The sequence below is a fragment of the Prunus dulcis genome, chromosome 8 (genome assembly GCF_902201215.1).
Source record: "Prunus dulcis chromosome 8, ALMONDv2, whole genome shotgun sequence".
In the NCBI taxonomy this organism is placed as follows: domain Eukaryota; kingdom Viridiplantae; phylum Streptophyta; class Magnoliopsida; order Rosales; family Rosaceae; genus Prunus; species Prunus dulcis.
Window position 1 is genome coordinate 12,651,002 of NC_047657.1, and position 16,102 is coordinate 12,667,103.

Consider the following 16,102-nt stretch of genomic DNA (forward strand, 5'->3'; position numbering starts at 1 on the left):
TCTTGAATCTTGATAATGGCGTGACCTCTATTGAACACCCATTTATGGCATTAGATTTACTCAGGGCATTATTATTAAGCAAAGGGCACATCTCCCCTTTAAGTATCTTTTTGAAACTTCTCATTTTACTATAATCAGTCCTCTTATTTTGTAGTGGGCAACATTCTCTTACCAAACTTACGTTGCTAGAAAAAATGTTTATATTTTCAAGATGTGAATTTAAACAACACGTAACAAGAATATATAGCTAATTAAAGGTTCATATGTACAATATGATAAAGAATATTTCTCATCATCTAATTAGGTTTACACTGTCCAAGAAAAGACCAAATTGTGTGTTCTCTTCCCTTGATGATGATGTATTGTCTTCCTAATTTGATGGAATGAATTATTTGGGTATTAAAACAACCCTTAAATACTTACCAATTAACGGAGATTAAAACACCTTTAAGTTTCCTAGCTCTCTTATATAGAGTATGTCCTACACATATCTTACATAATGATTTTAAGGAGATTTTGAAAAAAGCCAAAGGAGAGATAAACTTTTTAAAAGAAGCCAAAATAGAGTCGAGCAATGTTTTTTCGAGAAATCCGCCGCACGTGATAGAGTAGAAATAAGAGTTGATGTGTGTAATATTTTCATACTATCTAATAGAAAAGGAAACCTCTTCGAAAACCCATGAAATCTATCTCATCTTAGGACCGCTTACAAAAGAAAGAGAAGTAAAGGACGGGAAAGGCAAGGAATCTGAGCCGTCCATATAATGCACGCATTTTTTCAGATGTCAATCTGAGCAAAAAAATCTTGTCCAAAATGTCGGTTTTAAAATACGCGTGAAAATCTATCAAAAATCAGAAACAAGAAACCTTTATAACCCCAAAAAAGGCAAAAGCTGTGAAGCCTCCAACTCAAAAGCCTCTCTGTATAATCTGGTATTCTCTCTCGACTTTCAGTGGCAGTAAAAACCCCCCCAAAATCACAATCAACACTCCTTCTCTGGGCTTCATCTTCAAAAGCCCAAATCTACAGTTTTATTGTTGTTGCTGAAAATCAAAAAGTAGGTATGAGTTTTAGTCAGTCCCTACTCTTAATCAAAGTGTTATATAAATTCTGAGTCTCTCACCGCTTTCCTTAGGAAAAAGAAAGAAAGAAAAAACTATAAAATCTCAGCTTCTCTGATAAATCCCCAAGACAAATACCCATTATCCAGAAGCCTTCCTTCTTCCCAAGTTTCCGATATATCTAATCAATTTCTGTTTTTGTGGTTCGAATTTTTGTGGGTTTTTGTCCGATTTCAGATTTCTCTCTGATAATTATCCAGTCGCTTTGGTCTTTGGGATCTAAGTTTTTGGGCTTTTGGGGAAGCAATCGTACTTTGAAGAGGAGCGGCAGCCAAAATATGAGGTACCCTTTTGTCTAGAATTTTGTTGTTTAAATTTTGATTTAGAATTCTATCTATGGTGTTAAATTTCCTATGATGATTTTTATCTGATTATGGAATATAGATTGATTTAGGGATTATCTGCCACTTTTGGATTTGGATAATAAGTTGGGCACACAACACATGATTAGAAAATTTTTACGGTTCTGTGAATTCTGCAAGATTCTCAGTTAGTAAACGGAGTCCTTATGTAGGCTGGAACTTGGTTGAAGTTGATGGATTGCAATTTAGAATTCAATCTGAAAGTTTGCTTATTTGTTGTACTGTTGCACAAGCTATGATTAATAGGACAGCTTCAAAGTATGGTGTATACATCTGGTATTAAAAGTTACCGATCTCAATGCTTACAAGCACATTGCACTGAAAATAATAATTTAAACTTCAATCAAATACCAGTAATAGTTTTAGTCTTTATACAGAGCTTATGAATGATATTTACCATTATTTTTAAAAAAAAAAAACCAAAGGAAAATCTAGAAAGAATAAGGAAGCTTAAGCAAATCTAACAATTGAAGGTTTCATTACCTTTGAGCTTAGAGTTGCACAGTGGATCAAGCTTGAATGGGAATCGACAATAGAGACTTAGAGACTGAAAATAATCTGATTAAGGGCTAAAGACAGAGTGATTTTTAACATAGATTCTGATTGTCAGAGAGTTTAGAGACAGATAGAAGGTGATGGGTGAGATGGAGGGGGATAAGGTGGTTGATGGCTAGTTTTCATTAACTGTCTTCTGTTTATTTTATTTCTTACTCACTCAAATTAAGATTTCAATGTTAAGTCCACTATTGGATAACTGATTAATTATTATATTCTACTAAGAAGAAAGAGTAACAAAACAAGAAAATGACAGCACTATGAGAATAGTTTCTTGGCAACATCGTACACTGCATTCGCTTTAAGTTGTCTATTCACTTTTAACGGTCTAAACCTTTAAAGTGCAAGCCTAAAGCCTACTTGGTTTTCGAATTCCAGTTCAACAAACCAGTTTGGTTTAATTTGAAACAGACCTTATGCTGCGGCATTTAGATTATAACCAACGTTTGACAAGTAGTGACTGTATAGTTTTATGCCAATTGCGACTTTGAATATTATAAAGTTCCAGCTAAGCAAACCAATTGGGTATAACTTCAATCCTAACTTTTCAAAAATAGTAGAAGAGTTATTGATGCAGGAGCATCCACATTGCTGTTTAAGAGTTCTTGCGCCTGTTAGTCAACTGGGCTAGGGTTCTAGTTATTTTAAATTATTAGGTTTTTTTCTTTCCTATTCTTACTAGGAGTTGGTTTCATTTCCTGTTTTGCTTTTAATTTCCTTTGTCAATTAGGTTTTCTTAATAAACCAGAAATAGGAATGCTAGGCTGCTTTACTCTAGTATAAATAGGCTATTGAGAGACTCTTGTATTCATTTTTTTAAAACTTTTATGAATATAATTCAAGACTTTAGTATATAGAGTTTCTATTGGGTTTTTTGCCCTAGATAGAACTCAATTATCGTTGTTCCAACTTCAATTCTATTGCTTTATCCTTCTATTCTCTGTATTTTGGGATTGTTTCGCTGGACAGCAGCTTATAGTCGCTGCCCTGCATCAGTTATGCTCAAGTATTAGGATTTTGTATACTCTGGGATGCAGTTTTTTGCTTTTGGTTCATTTTGTTGTTTATAATTCTTTCGAGGACCATTCTAATTCTGTTTTCTTTTATTTGTCTAAGCAGGACCATTTGAGTTTTGAACTGTGATGGCTTGCCCAAATACATCTACATCAATAGTGCGTTCAGAACCGTTAGAGCAAAGAGGAGCACATATATCAGATTCAAATACAAACATGCTTCAAGCTCCAACAAACCAGCCCAGCCGAAGCTTCTCTGATGGTCCTGTGGCTATCCTTTGGGATATTGAGAACTGCCCTGTTCCTAGTGATGTCCGTCCTGAAGATGTAGCTGGTAATATCAGAATGGCTTTGCAGGTGCATCCTGTAATTAAAGGAGCGGTTATGACGTTTTCTGCTTATGGGGACTTTAATGCGTTCCCCAGGCGACTTCGCGAGGGATGCCAGAGAACTGGTGTTAAACTAATTGATGTTCCAAATGGAAGAAAGGATGCTGCTGACAAGGCTATCTTGGTTGATATGTTCCTGTTTGCCCTTGACAATCCTCCACCTTCTTCCATCATGCTGATCTCTGGGGATGTTGATTTTGCTCCAGCGCTTCATATACTTGGGCAACGTGGATATATTGTGATCCTGGTAATCCCTTCTGGAGTTGGTGTTTCATCTGCTCTCAGCAATGCTGGTAAGTTTGTGTGGGACTGGCCTAGTGTGGCTCGTGGAGAAGGCTTTGTGCCTGCTACTAAGGTTTTAATGCATCCTCGCGGGGGTCACTCTGATATTTCTGGGTATTTCATGGGTTGCCACATCAATGATAATGTAGATATCCAAAATGAAGAAGAAGCTATCTTATATAGGGGAGTATCACAAAGCTATTACAACTCAAGAGATTTTTCAATAGTCTCACAATCAGTATCTGAATTCAACAGTAGTTCCTTAATGATGCCTTGCTGTCCTACTGCTTCAAGGTCACACAGTCTCCCGTCTGGTCTCAATGAAGTTTCTGCTGGACCTCTAATTTCTGGCGATCAAAATGAATCTACTTGGTGGGTTCAGCCAGGGGACCTAAATGGTCTGAAGGGACAGCTTGTAAAATTGCTTGAACTTTCAGGAGGTTGCTTGCCTCTTATCAGAGTTCCTTCTGAGTATCAGAAAGTTTTCGGAAGGCCTCTTTATGTATCAGAGTATGGCGCGTTCAAGCTTGTAAATCTGTTCAAGAAGCTGGGTGACACAATGTCTGTGGAGGGAAAAGGGAACAAGAGATTTGTCTACCTCCGAAACTGGAAAACAGGCCCAAGTGCACAGCCTTTGGTTTTGTCAAAGAAGGATAATAAGAAAGGGAAGGGGACTCAAGAAGATTGCATGGATATTACTACAGGCAATGGTTCATCAGATGAGTTCTCAGAGGAGGAAAGAGTTGTTGCAGAAGAACATGATGAGCAACGGAAGACCAATGTGGGAACAGGAGATAAATGTGAAATTGATGACCGCAGTATTGAGAATTTCAAATATGAGTTGCAAGAGATTCTTGTCAGCTACTCTTGTCGGATTTTCTTGGGCTGCTTTGAGGCGATCTACCAGCAAAGGTACAAAAAACCTCTGGATTATCGGAAGTTCAGCGTTAATCAGCTAGAGGAACTGTTTGAGAAGGTGACAGATGTGGTGGTGTTGCTTGAAGAGCCAGTTAGCAAGAGGAAGTTCCTGGCTGCAAGTGGTGGCTAAAAAACAAAAGTGGTTTGGCAGCTGGTTCTAGTAGTTTTCTGATGCTTTCAACTCTCATGTGCTGACCATAGGGTTTTTAGGTATGCTTGCCCTGGCCCAGCATCTCTCCCACTCCTTTTTGAATATTTTCTTTTTTAACAATATGAAAAAAGGGAAAAAATAGACAGATGAGGCTTGGGGACCACCTTTTTTTATCTGTTAAATGTGTCCTGCATGGATGTGAAATTTTCATGCCCGGTCATTTGTAACTGATCGACTGCTAATGGGAGATCTTCATGTAAACTTACTTGTATTTCGCTTTTGTGCTTGATTATAATAAAAATGGAATTAGATTTACCTATATATAGTGATAGTGTTCAAGATAGTATCTTCAACAAATCAACAAATGTTCTATCAACTAATTATTTGCTAGAAGTGCTTTGGTTCTGAACCCTCCTACTTTCATCAGATTGTGTTGGAGATATATAGAGGGAGATTTTCAGTAATAAGATCATTTCCTATTAATTAATTTCTGAGACATAGTTACTACATAACTTCAATGGTATGCATAAATATAAATAATTGCTAGGTTAATTAAAAAGAAAACATCGAGGAAATGAAACAGAGTCTAGGGCCAACCCAAGTACTCCCTCTTTCTAACTTTGGCCCAAAAAAAAAAAAAAAAAAACCAAGTATAGACATAATTTTAAAAGGAGAAAGCGATAAATTGGATTCGTAAACCAAAGTGATGGGTAAAGGAAAGCAGCAAAACTATAAAGCTGTAAAGAAGTTGATCAAAGGAACCCAGATAGGTGAACTGGTGAAGCAAAGCTACCAATTACCTTTATTGTGTTTCATGAACTGGTCAGCAATGCGATACTTTGCAAAGTGGCTTGAAGGATTGTCGAATGGATGATGTATTTGAAATGTGGGAAATGTAGTTCAGAAAGAAAGAAATAGAATGTATTCTTGAACCAAAGGTTACGTTAGTTAGAGGGAATCAAGTAACCCAGATAGGTGTACCGGTGAAGCAAACAAAGGAATTCATCAACCATGCATGCATAGAAAAGGTAACGAAGCTTCATATGAATTAAAACCTCTAAAACAATTCCATTCTAATACCATAACAATTTTATTGTTGGAAACAAGAGAGAGAGAAGATGGCTGAGTTTGTAGTTTCGACTGTCGTGGAAAAGCTCACAGACTGGATCACTGAAGAAGCACTTCTCTTGGAAGGTGTGGGTGACAAAGTTGAGCAACTACGAGACAAACTGCAATGGATGCAAAGTTTCCTCAAGGATGCAGATGCAGAGCAGGGGAAAAATGAAAGATTTCGCAATTGGGTGTCTCAAATAAGAGAAGTGGCTTTGGATGCCGAAGATGTTATAGAAACTTACATTGCAGAAGCAGCATCTCACAGTACATGGAACATAGCTGCAAAGTTAATCAATCTTTACTGGGCCGGAAAGAAGATTGGAAAAATCCAATCTAGGGTCCAAAACATTTCAAGCCAAAAAGAACATTTTGGGATCACTGGCACTGCTCGAGAGGTACATGAAGGGACGAGTGCTTCCCCAAATGAAAGTCTTCGATGGTGGAGACAGACATCCCCCAATATCGAAGAAGATGATTTGGTTGGTCTAATAGAAGATACCGAAGCATTGCTAAGACAACTATCTACCATGGAGCCTCGTCGCCGTGTGGTTTCTATTGTGGGCATGGGAGGTCTCGGCAAAACTACTCTTGCCAAAAAATTGTACAATCATAGTGATCTCAAGAAACAATTTGATTGTAGAGCGTTTGTTTATGTATCCCAAGATTACCGTAGAAGAGACACTCTGCAAGGGATAATTGTAGAGGTAAATCCTGATTGCAATATACAGGATTTGAAGAAACTACAAGAGGAGGAGCTGGTATTGAAGTTGCATCAGTTTCTGCAGGAGAAGAGGTATCTACTGGTTCTTGATGATATTTGGGAAACAAAGGTCTGGGATAGCTTGCAATCTGCATTTCCAAATGGGAAGATGGGAAGTAAGGTGATGCTCACCACCCGAAATAAGGAAGTTGCTTTATATGCAGATGCAATGAGCGAACCCATTGAGCCGCAATTTTTAACACAAGATGAAAGCTTGGAACTGTTCCGCAAGAAAGCATTCCCGGGAATGAATGAAATGCCTTCTGATTTGGAGAAACTCGGAAGAGAGATGATGGCAAAATGTGGTGGTCTTCCACTAGCAGTGGTGGTGCTTGGAGGATTGTTGTCCACGAAAAGGAAGACTGCAGAGGAATGGACACGCGTGCTACAAAACATCAACTGGCGCCTGATTGGTCAAGATCGCGTTTCTGCAGTTTTAGCTCTAAGCTACAATGATTTGCCTTTCCACTTAAAATCCTGTTTTCTCTATTTGGGTCTTTTCCCCGAGGATTCCTCTATATCGAAAAGAAAGTTGATACACTTGTGGGTTGCAGAAGGATTCTTACCACAACAAGGAGAAGAAGTGGCGGAAGGTGTTGCTGAAAATTGCTTAAACGAGTTGATTGATAGGTGCATGGTCCAGGTGGGAACCTCACTTGGAAGGGTTAAAACTATTCGGATGCATGATCTTCTCAGAGACTTCTCTGTCTCGAAGGGGAAGGAGGAGTGTTTTCTTGAAATTTATGGTAGGCACAAATTTGAACAACGGACCAAATCTCGGAGGCTTGCAATCCATGTTGAAGATAAACGGTATGTTTTTCTAAAGCGGTATGCCCCCTACTTACGCTCCCTTCAATTTTTCAAGATAGGACATGCAGAAATTGGCTTTATTTACAAGGATTTCAAGTTGCTTAGGGTCCTAGATGGTGTTCCCGCGCAATCCCGGGCACTAGGTGCAGTAGGAAACCTAGTTCAACTGAGGTATCTAGGATTAGTAAATAAATCTGATTTTAAGCATGCGAGATCATTAAAGAGCTGGGCTAGGTTCGCTTTCGAGCTGCCTCGATCGATTGGAAAATTGAAGAATCTACTGATACTTAAACTAGAAAATTGCATTCCTGATGTTATTTGGAAGATGAAGAATTTGAGGCATTTGTTCCTTTCTGGAACCAACCCTACGAATCTTAGACTGGATACCTTGAGCAATTTACGGACGCTAAAAAATTTAGGGAGTGGAAGATGGATAGAAGATGGTGGTTTAGTCAACTTGACTAATTTGCAACGACTGAAGATAGTAGGATTGAAAGAGGCAAATTTAAACTCTGTGTTCTCCAACATTGAGGGATTGCACTGCCTTGAATCCTTGTCGCTGGAATTCAGAGAAAACGAATCACTTCCACCACCTTTAAGACTTTCTCATTTTGAGCATCTCCGCAAGCTCCATTTGGATGGGAAAATAGTGAAGCTACCTGCTAGGCGCGAATTTCCTCCGAACCTCATCAAGCTACGTTTGTTAAATTCCTATCTCGACCAAGACTCAATACGTAAACTTGAGAGGTTGCCAAACCTACAGATGCTTCTCTTGGGAGCCTATTCATTCGACTGCAAAAAACTGGTTTGCAGGCGACGGTTTCCTCAGTTGCGCATTCTACATATAGAAGATATGCGAAATTTGGAGTTGATAGTGAAAGCTTCGGCAATGAAGAAGATCACGGATCTGAAGGTAAGCCGCTGTTCAGGAGTGTCGATTAAATTTCATGGCGATAGATACTTCAGGAACGTAGAATTGTTGGACAATTCTTCGGTGGAACTTTCCTTGCGTAATTAATTATCGCTGAGGATGTTTGTTTTGTTGTTGCACATCTGTTTTTCACTGTTGGACATTGGATTGGATTGAAGAGTTTGTGCTGAGAGCTTGTTTGCTGGTCCGTCCTCTTTGTTGTTTTGCAGGTTGTTTCTTTGGTTTTTCCTAATAGAAGTTGTTTGCGTGGGTTTAAATTCCCTATTGAAAATTCTGTTCGCAAACATTTTCTATAAAAGTTTGGTTACAGAATTGTTCAACCACTAGATACCATACCAGCAAAGATATATATTCCTTCCCAAAACTCGTAACGATCCATTTACACCAAAATTCTAATATATATCAACTTGTTAGATTGGACCGTTAGATTTGAATTATTTGATCCAATGGTCCAGAATAAATTGAGAAAAGAAAAAAAAAACCCAATAAAAGCACCTAAAAAACCTGGGAAACCGGTCGTTGTGGGTTGCTTTTCACACGTGACTACCTCAGTCATTTTCTAATTACTCCATCTCCCTCCCCATCGCCCGACGCCCCTCCCAGGCACCCATGTCCGGCGAACATAGCCACAACAGCCTACCCTTATCTCCTCTAGCCCCTGAAATCTCTCAGCCCTCCTCCCCTGAAATCTCTCTTTGGAAAAAGAAGAAGAGGGAGAAAGATGAAGAGAGAGAACTGGCAAAAAAAAAAAAAAGTGACCAAATTGACAAACATCAAACTCAGTAGCCATTATCTATTCAACAACCCGTTGGAAACTTCACAAGGGCTTGGCAATATGCTATCAAATTCGTTTGATGAGGGGAATCGCAATTTGCATGCAGATCTGAAATGGTTGAGAGAGAGAGAGAGAGCGACGAACGCAAACCCAAGAGACCAGAAACTTCTGTAAAAGAAAACGACATGTTGTTAATGTTTTTTTTTGTCTTAAAGAAACTATTTTCTAAACTTAAGAGCATTTCCAGCAAAGGGCCCAAGGGGAGGGTGGGGGGAAACCCAAAATGGTGTTTTTAGCAATAAAGATCTGCCAGGGCAAGGAGCGAGGCTTAGCAAATTGGGCTGGCCCGAGCTCCAGCCCGAGGGCAAGAACTGACGTCAGCGCTAGAGTTTAAATTTTTTTAACGTTGGCCGCTACAGTCCCCCAACGGCACTCTTCCATGTGGCTAGCTTCTGGACTCTCCGATCCACTTTTTCCAGCAATCCAACGGCAGCCATTTTTTCCCGAATAAAAAAATCGAAACTGCCTCCCCCAACGGCTCTCTTCCACGTGGCTCCTTCTAGGCTCTCCGATCCCCTTTTTCAAGCAATCCAACGGCAACCAATTTTTTTCCAAATAAAAAAATGAAAAAAAATCGAATTATTTTTTAAAAAAATACTCAAAAAATACTGAAATTTTTTTTTCTACAAATACCAACCAATACTCTTCACTTTTAACACCAACTCCTCATACATTTTATTCTCCTTCTACTATTATTCACTTTCTACTCAATATTTTTTCACTTTCAAGTTATTTTTTTCTCTATCATATTATGGATTCTTCTAATGAAACCGGAGGGGCATGGAGCATGATGGAAGATGTTAGCTTGTATGAGGCTTGGCTCCAAGTTAGTCATTGTCCCATAACGGGCAATGAGATTAAATTCTATCGTATGTGGAAAAAAATTCATCAGGAATTTTGTGATAGGGTAATTGGTTTGACCCGTACGGATCAGGCATTATCTAGTATGTAGAAAATTCTTAACAAAGGGTTAGGGAAATGGAGAGATGCCTTAACAAAAGCGATGGACAACCATAGGAGCGGGGTAGCAATGAGGTAAATTATTTGTATTTTTTGTTTTATTAATTTCTATATCATATTAAATTTTATTTAAATGTTTCTTGCATTTTATATATGTTGTTAATATTTCTTGTATTTCCAATATTAATATGAATGCTTCTTGCAATATTTATATTTTGTTTTGCATTTTCTAATAAATTGTTAAAGTTTCTTGCGTTTTCATTATTTTTTTTAATACTTGTTGCATTGCCAATATTTTTTAAAGTTTCTTGCATTTTCATTTTTTTTTAATAGATTATGCAAGCACAAATGTTTTTTGGTGCAACTGGCAAGGCAAAAAAAGTTTCAACCATACCCTATGTTGGGAGGTGGTGAAGAATTGTAAGAGATTCCAAATTATTCCAACGGGTCCGACGGTAGTCTTGAACGAGACGCCACTCCATGAGACACCGGCATCGGATTCACCTATGGATTCCCCGATGAGTCAAGACTCGCCTATTGAAAAGGAGCCTAGGCCTATTGGGAGTAAGGCGGCGAAGGCGAAGAGAGGGAGTAATTCTACCAAGAATGCATCTAAATTTTTGGAGGAACTTTCAAAGATGCAAGCCATGAGAATTGAAATGGACATGAAACAACAAGAGCACGATAGGGCAATTGATGTAGAATATGCAAAAGAAAGGGAAGGGAGTCTGTACTCCAAGAAAAGATTGAAAAAAAGGATCGGGAAACCATGGCCATGGATACAAGCCATATGTCCCCTGAAACAAAACAATTTTGGAAGCTAGAACGAAGGGATGTTATGAGACGAAGACTTTTTCGTGACGATGGACCTAGCAACACGGATTGGTTAAATGATCAAAACCATTAAGTTAGTTTGCTTGCCTTTCATTTCATTGTACCATTAAGTTAGTTTGCTTGCCTTTCATTTCATTGTATTTTTTGTTTTGTTTAAAAAATTAGTGGTAATTCATGTATTTTATTTTATGAGTTGTATTGATTTTCTTTTAGTGAATAAAGAAAATATTCAACAAAATTCCTTTTTATTCAAAACATTCCATACATAAAAAGCAAACCACAACCAAATCATAAAAAATAAACAAACCACAACTAAAGCATAAAAAAACAATAAAGCATAACTAAAAATACAACATAAACATAATACATTAAAAAAACATCTTCACTTCACTTCATTCATTTTCATTGCCTTTCACCGCCCACAAATGCTCCATCAAGTCAACTTGACGGTGTTCATGAATATACGACGATTGCATCTCCGTGTAGCGCTCAATCATACGAGGCAAGAAACTACCGTCTCTAACCAACGGATCATGCTGCACTGGTTCTCCATTTGGCCCCATGGGTTTTTCATAAATTCGTGTTAAGGGCGTGTTCATGGGATCTGGTTCATACACTTCATCAGCATCGTAATCATACTCATCTTCCACAATCATGTTGTGGAGGATGATACAAGTCATCATTATACTCCTAAGCACACCCTCGTCAAATAGACGTGCCGCATCCCTGATAATAGCCTACTGGGCTTGAAGAATACCAAAGCACCTCTCCACATCTTTTCTGCACCCCTCTTGATAGGCAGCAAAAAAATTTCCTTATGGGATCGGGAATGTGGAATTGATTTCACAAATGTTGTCCACCTCGGGTAGATATCATCAGCTAGATAATACCCGTTCTGATAGACGGTATTATTGATTTGATATATGATATTTGGGCTTTTACCTCTCAGAACATCATTGAACACCGGGGATTGACCCAGGACGTTCAAATCATTTTGAGAGCCGGCAACTCCAAAGAAGGTGTGCCAAACCCATGTATTAAAACCAGCAACTGCTTTGAGGATGATGCTTTTCTGCCCTTTCCGATTGCCATAATCCCCTTGCCAAGCAGTTGGACAATTTTTCCATTGCTAATGTATGCAGTCAATGCTACCAATTATTTCAGAAAATCCACGAGACTCAGCTTTTTTTAGAAGCCGTTGCAGGTCCCTGAGCGTAGGTCTGCGCAGGTAGTCCCTGGTGCACAGCGTTTCCACTACATCACAAAATCGCACCAAGATCTCCAAAATAGTGAATATCCCCATCCGGACAATCTCATCCACCGGATCAGCAGATGACCCACACGCCAACATTCGTATCACAGCTATGAACTTTTTGCTAGGGAAGAAGCCCCAAATTTCCAGCACAAATTTTTTTTTGAACAAAGTATTCATCATAATTACAAATATCATGCATGACTTTATTGAACAAATGAGGTTGCATTCTATATCTCGCTCGAAAATGAACATCAGAGTACAGAGAATGTGGGATAAAAAATCTTCCAGAAGATTCTTACCCCGAGAATGTCTATGTCTGTCCACATTCAGGGCACGGCCTTCTCGTGACCACGGCGGCTCTGGTTTTCTTCCTCCAGCAAAGCAAAGACCATGCCAAGTTGCTCATCTAGTTCTCTCTACGCCCTTTTGCTTGCAGCTCGTCAACGCATTCTTTCTCTCCTTTTTGGCTCTTGCCTCTCCAAAACCTTTTGCATGTCTGCCATTGAAAATGGAGAATGAAATCTAAAATCTGAGAAATGAAAATGTAGAGAAGATCTGATGTGGGAGGTATGAGCTAAGCCTTTGGTTTTATAGAAAAATTTAGACATATAGATATGATACGTGGCGTAATCTTAGAGGGTGAAAATCTTATCTGAAATTTGAAATTCAAATGAAATTTAAAATTTATCTGAAATTTGAATTTGGAAATGTATATGAAATTTGACATTTTGAATTTATCTGAAATTTGAATTTTGAAATGTATATGAAATTTGAAATTTATCTTAAATTTATCTGAAATTTGAAATCGAAAATCTTATCCGATATGAATAGTATTGACACGTAGGAACCCAAAAATATTATCCAAATTAATTGTTTAAGTTGTGAAAAAAATTTAAAAAATGAATAGTATTTGTCATGGCAAGTCTAAACTGCTGAAAACACACTTTGCTAGGGGGGGGAGGCTGCCCTAGGACTCCGCTTGCCATGGCAAGAGGCTAACTGGTGAAAATTATCTAAAAAGATCCAAATATACCGCTAAAAGTAGTTTATTTTTATTTTTATTTTTATTTTTATTTTTAGAATACTTGCTTTATTAAAAATAATAAAGCATCTTGTTCCCTCCAATTTTTCCCCCCTGCACTCTTTTTCTGACTCCATCTTGTTACTCTCGAACCATCTCCTATTTTTTTAGGTCGCAATCGATACCTTTCTCTGGAACTCCCTCTCTCTTTCTCTGCCCTCTCAGTTTCCCTCCTCTTGAACTCCATCTTTGTCTTGCCCTCTCAGTTTCTCTGCATCAATCTCCCGCTTTATTTGAGAGGGTAATGTCAGAGATCTATTTCATAGGGTAATATATTTTCAAACTTTGGTTTATGGTTTGCATTTTCTATTGCATTCCTTAATGTTTAATTTTGTTTAGGATTTTAGGGCTTTGATTTTCTGGGTTTACACATATGGCTCCTCCTCCCTCTCTGTGCAGGTAAGACTACTCTTTCTCGGTACTAGTTGTGTTTGTAAAAATATAAATTGACTTCATTTGCTTTGTGTGTTGTGTTTTCTATGTTCCTTTTTTGTTATAATTTTCATTTGTAAAGAAAATAAAAAATTCTATTGGGTTTCCTGGAGAAATGATTTTTAGTATGAGCTGAGGAAACTTGTGATTATTATTTGATTTATTATTTCCTTTAATGTTTTATTTTGCGGAATCATTGAAGAGTGACAGTATTGCTTGTTGTTTGGTCTTCGAGCTGATGAAGTGAGTGAAGAAAATTTATATTTGCCGTTTTTTTTCATTAAATCTCCAGTTTCCTTTTTTTCATTAATTTCTATCATATAGTATTAATCTATTCGGAAGAGTACTAATCGTTTATCCATAATATTATAAGACCTTTAGTGTTGGTACGAATGACTAAGTTATAATGTGTTTAGTGCTCTGTCAGATAACATCAGATTAGACTTCTTCTTTTTTTAATTATTTAATAATTTAAGTGAAAATTGAAATTCAAATGACACAAAAAATTTTTTGTAAGATTCATATGAATATTTTATTTTATTTTGCCAAATTATTGACAAATCATTTTAGCCATTAGATACATTCAACGGCTGCCTAATACTAAAAAAAAAAAAAAATATATATATATATATATATATGGAATCTGGCTGAGCTTGGAATCGAGAGCCAATTATACTGATCCACCAATTAAAAAATTAAAAATAGGATTGAGAACCAAACTTATTTGGCTGAGCTTTGAATCAAGACAACATAAATGGGAAAGACTGAATCTCAACACTAAGCAAAGCTGCAAACTTGGGGTGTTCAAAATTCAAACCAAAAAACCACCACACATAAATTATTGATTTGTGTTTTCCAAAAATAGTCACCAAATAGTTTCTGTGGTTGTATTCATACATTAAGTAGCCATAATTCCTTTTCCTTCTTTTAATCCTAGAATTGTAGGTAACAAAAAGGACCTAATAGAAATTTGCAGCAAAGAAAAAGAACCCTGACAAGATTGCGGCAAGGAAATTTACAGAGACATCGCAGATATGGTAGTGCCATTTGTGCTTAATTGCAAACATGGTTTGAGGTCTGTTATTGGCTTTGAGATAACCTTACTCTTTATGATGCTCGTATAGGTATAGGTATGTTGCTCATGTTCCCATGGTATAGTAGGTAGACCATATGTATTCAGTATTATAATGTTTTTAGCCTATGTTCTGGGTCTATTATTTTTGTTTCCCAAACATGTATTAATTCTATTTATTATTTGTGTATGCTTTAATATAATTTTTTTTTTTGGGTCGAAGTTAGGAAGGACGAAGGGACCTTAATATGATTTTATTATTTTCCTAAATATTACTTAGTTGTGAATATATTACGTAGGATCCATTATATGTTTTTTTAATTTATTTAAAAATTTTCAATTCTTAATGTTTGCATTAACTAAAGTTATTTTTTTTGGCATTTTGAATGTTTCACCATTATTTACTTTTTACTTTATATATATAATCGTATCATCGATCCTGCCACTAGATTTATCTCCTATTAATTGCATCTAATTTGAATCAAGATTCGACCCATTAACAGTCATAGTTTAGATTATCGCTTGTATTTAAAAAAATAAAATAAAAATGTCATACTTCTTTTAATGGGAAAATTTATGGGTAATAAAAATGAGATAAAAAGCTAGTGGGTCTAGATCAAAAATTGCAAAAACTTGGTTTGAACTTACTAAAAGCCAATTTTTTTTAGCTTGAATCTAAAGACATATTCTTTCTTCTTCTTCTTCTTTTTTAAATTTTTATTATATTTTAATGCTTACATTTTATTTCAGTATGCAAGGAATACTGCAATCACAAATAAAAAAATAAAAAATACAGGTATAGTTTATTTAATGATCCTCTCATTACAATATGCCAAAGTTTTTTTTTTTTTTTTTTTAAATATATATATATATATATATATATATATATACAGTCCCGATCTCTTGGACCACAGGAGTCCAAGAGATTGTGGTCACCCACCGTTGAATATTAATCCAATGATTCAAAATGATATATATAAATGCAATATGACATAAATGATTATTACCCGATTCAAGTCAACCATTGAATTTACATCCAACGGTGAGTGACCATAAATCTCTTGGACCCCTGTGGTCCAAGAGATCGGGACTGTATATATATATAGCTTCCATTGAGGGATCCCTCAAATTAGCTTATTTGAGGGATACCCTTGTAGGCAGTGGCGGATCCACAGAGGCGCAAGGAGGTGCAGCTGCACCTCCCCTTGCCGGAAAGCCATGGAAGAA

At 37.1% G+C, this 16,102-nt stretch overlaps 2 protein-coding genes across 4 annotated transcripts; both read left to right on the forward strand.

The window, feature by feature from the left end:
• Positions 1-695: 695 nt before the first annotated feature.
• LOC117637990 lies at positions 696-5,113 on the forward strand. 3 transcript variants are annotated; one of them, XM_034373072.1, is made up of 3 exons: positions 886-1,062; positions 1,300-1,405; positions 3,159-5,113. In XM_034373072.1, exon 3 carries the CDS (start codon positions 3,182-3,184, stop codon positions 4,769-4,771), a length of 1,590 nt encoding a protein of 529 aa, XP_034228963.1. In that variant the 5' UTR covers positions 886-1,062; positions 1,300-1,405; positions 3,159-3,181; the 3' UTR covers positions 4,772-5,113. The 3 variants fall into 3 exon arrangements, with proteins under 3 accessions (XP_034228961.1, XP_034228963.1, XP_034228964.1); XM_034373073.1 differs by having other exon boundaries at positions 886-1,058; XM_034373070.1 differs by having other exon boundaries at positions 696-1,405.
• A 797-nt stretch (positions 5,114-5,910) lies between these two features.
• On the forward strand, positions 5,911-8,732 carry LOC117637543 (putative disease resistance protein At1g50180). The gene has a single exon (XM_034372452.1). The coding sequence runs from the start codon at positions 5,911-5,913 to the stop codon at positions 8,491-8,493; it is 2,583 nt and encodes an 860-aa protein (XP_034228343.1). The 3' UTR covers positions 8,494-8,732.
• The last annotated feature ends 7,370 nt before the right edge of the window (positions 8,733-16,102 follow it).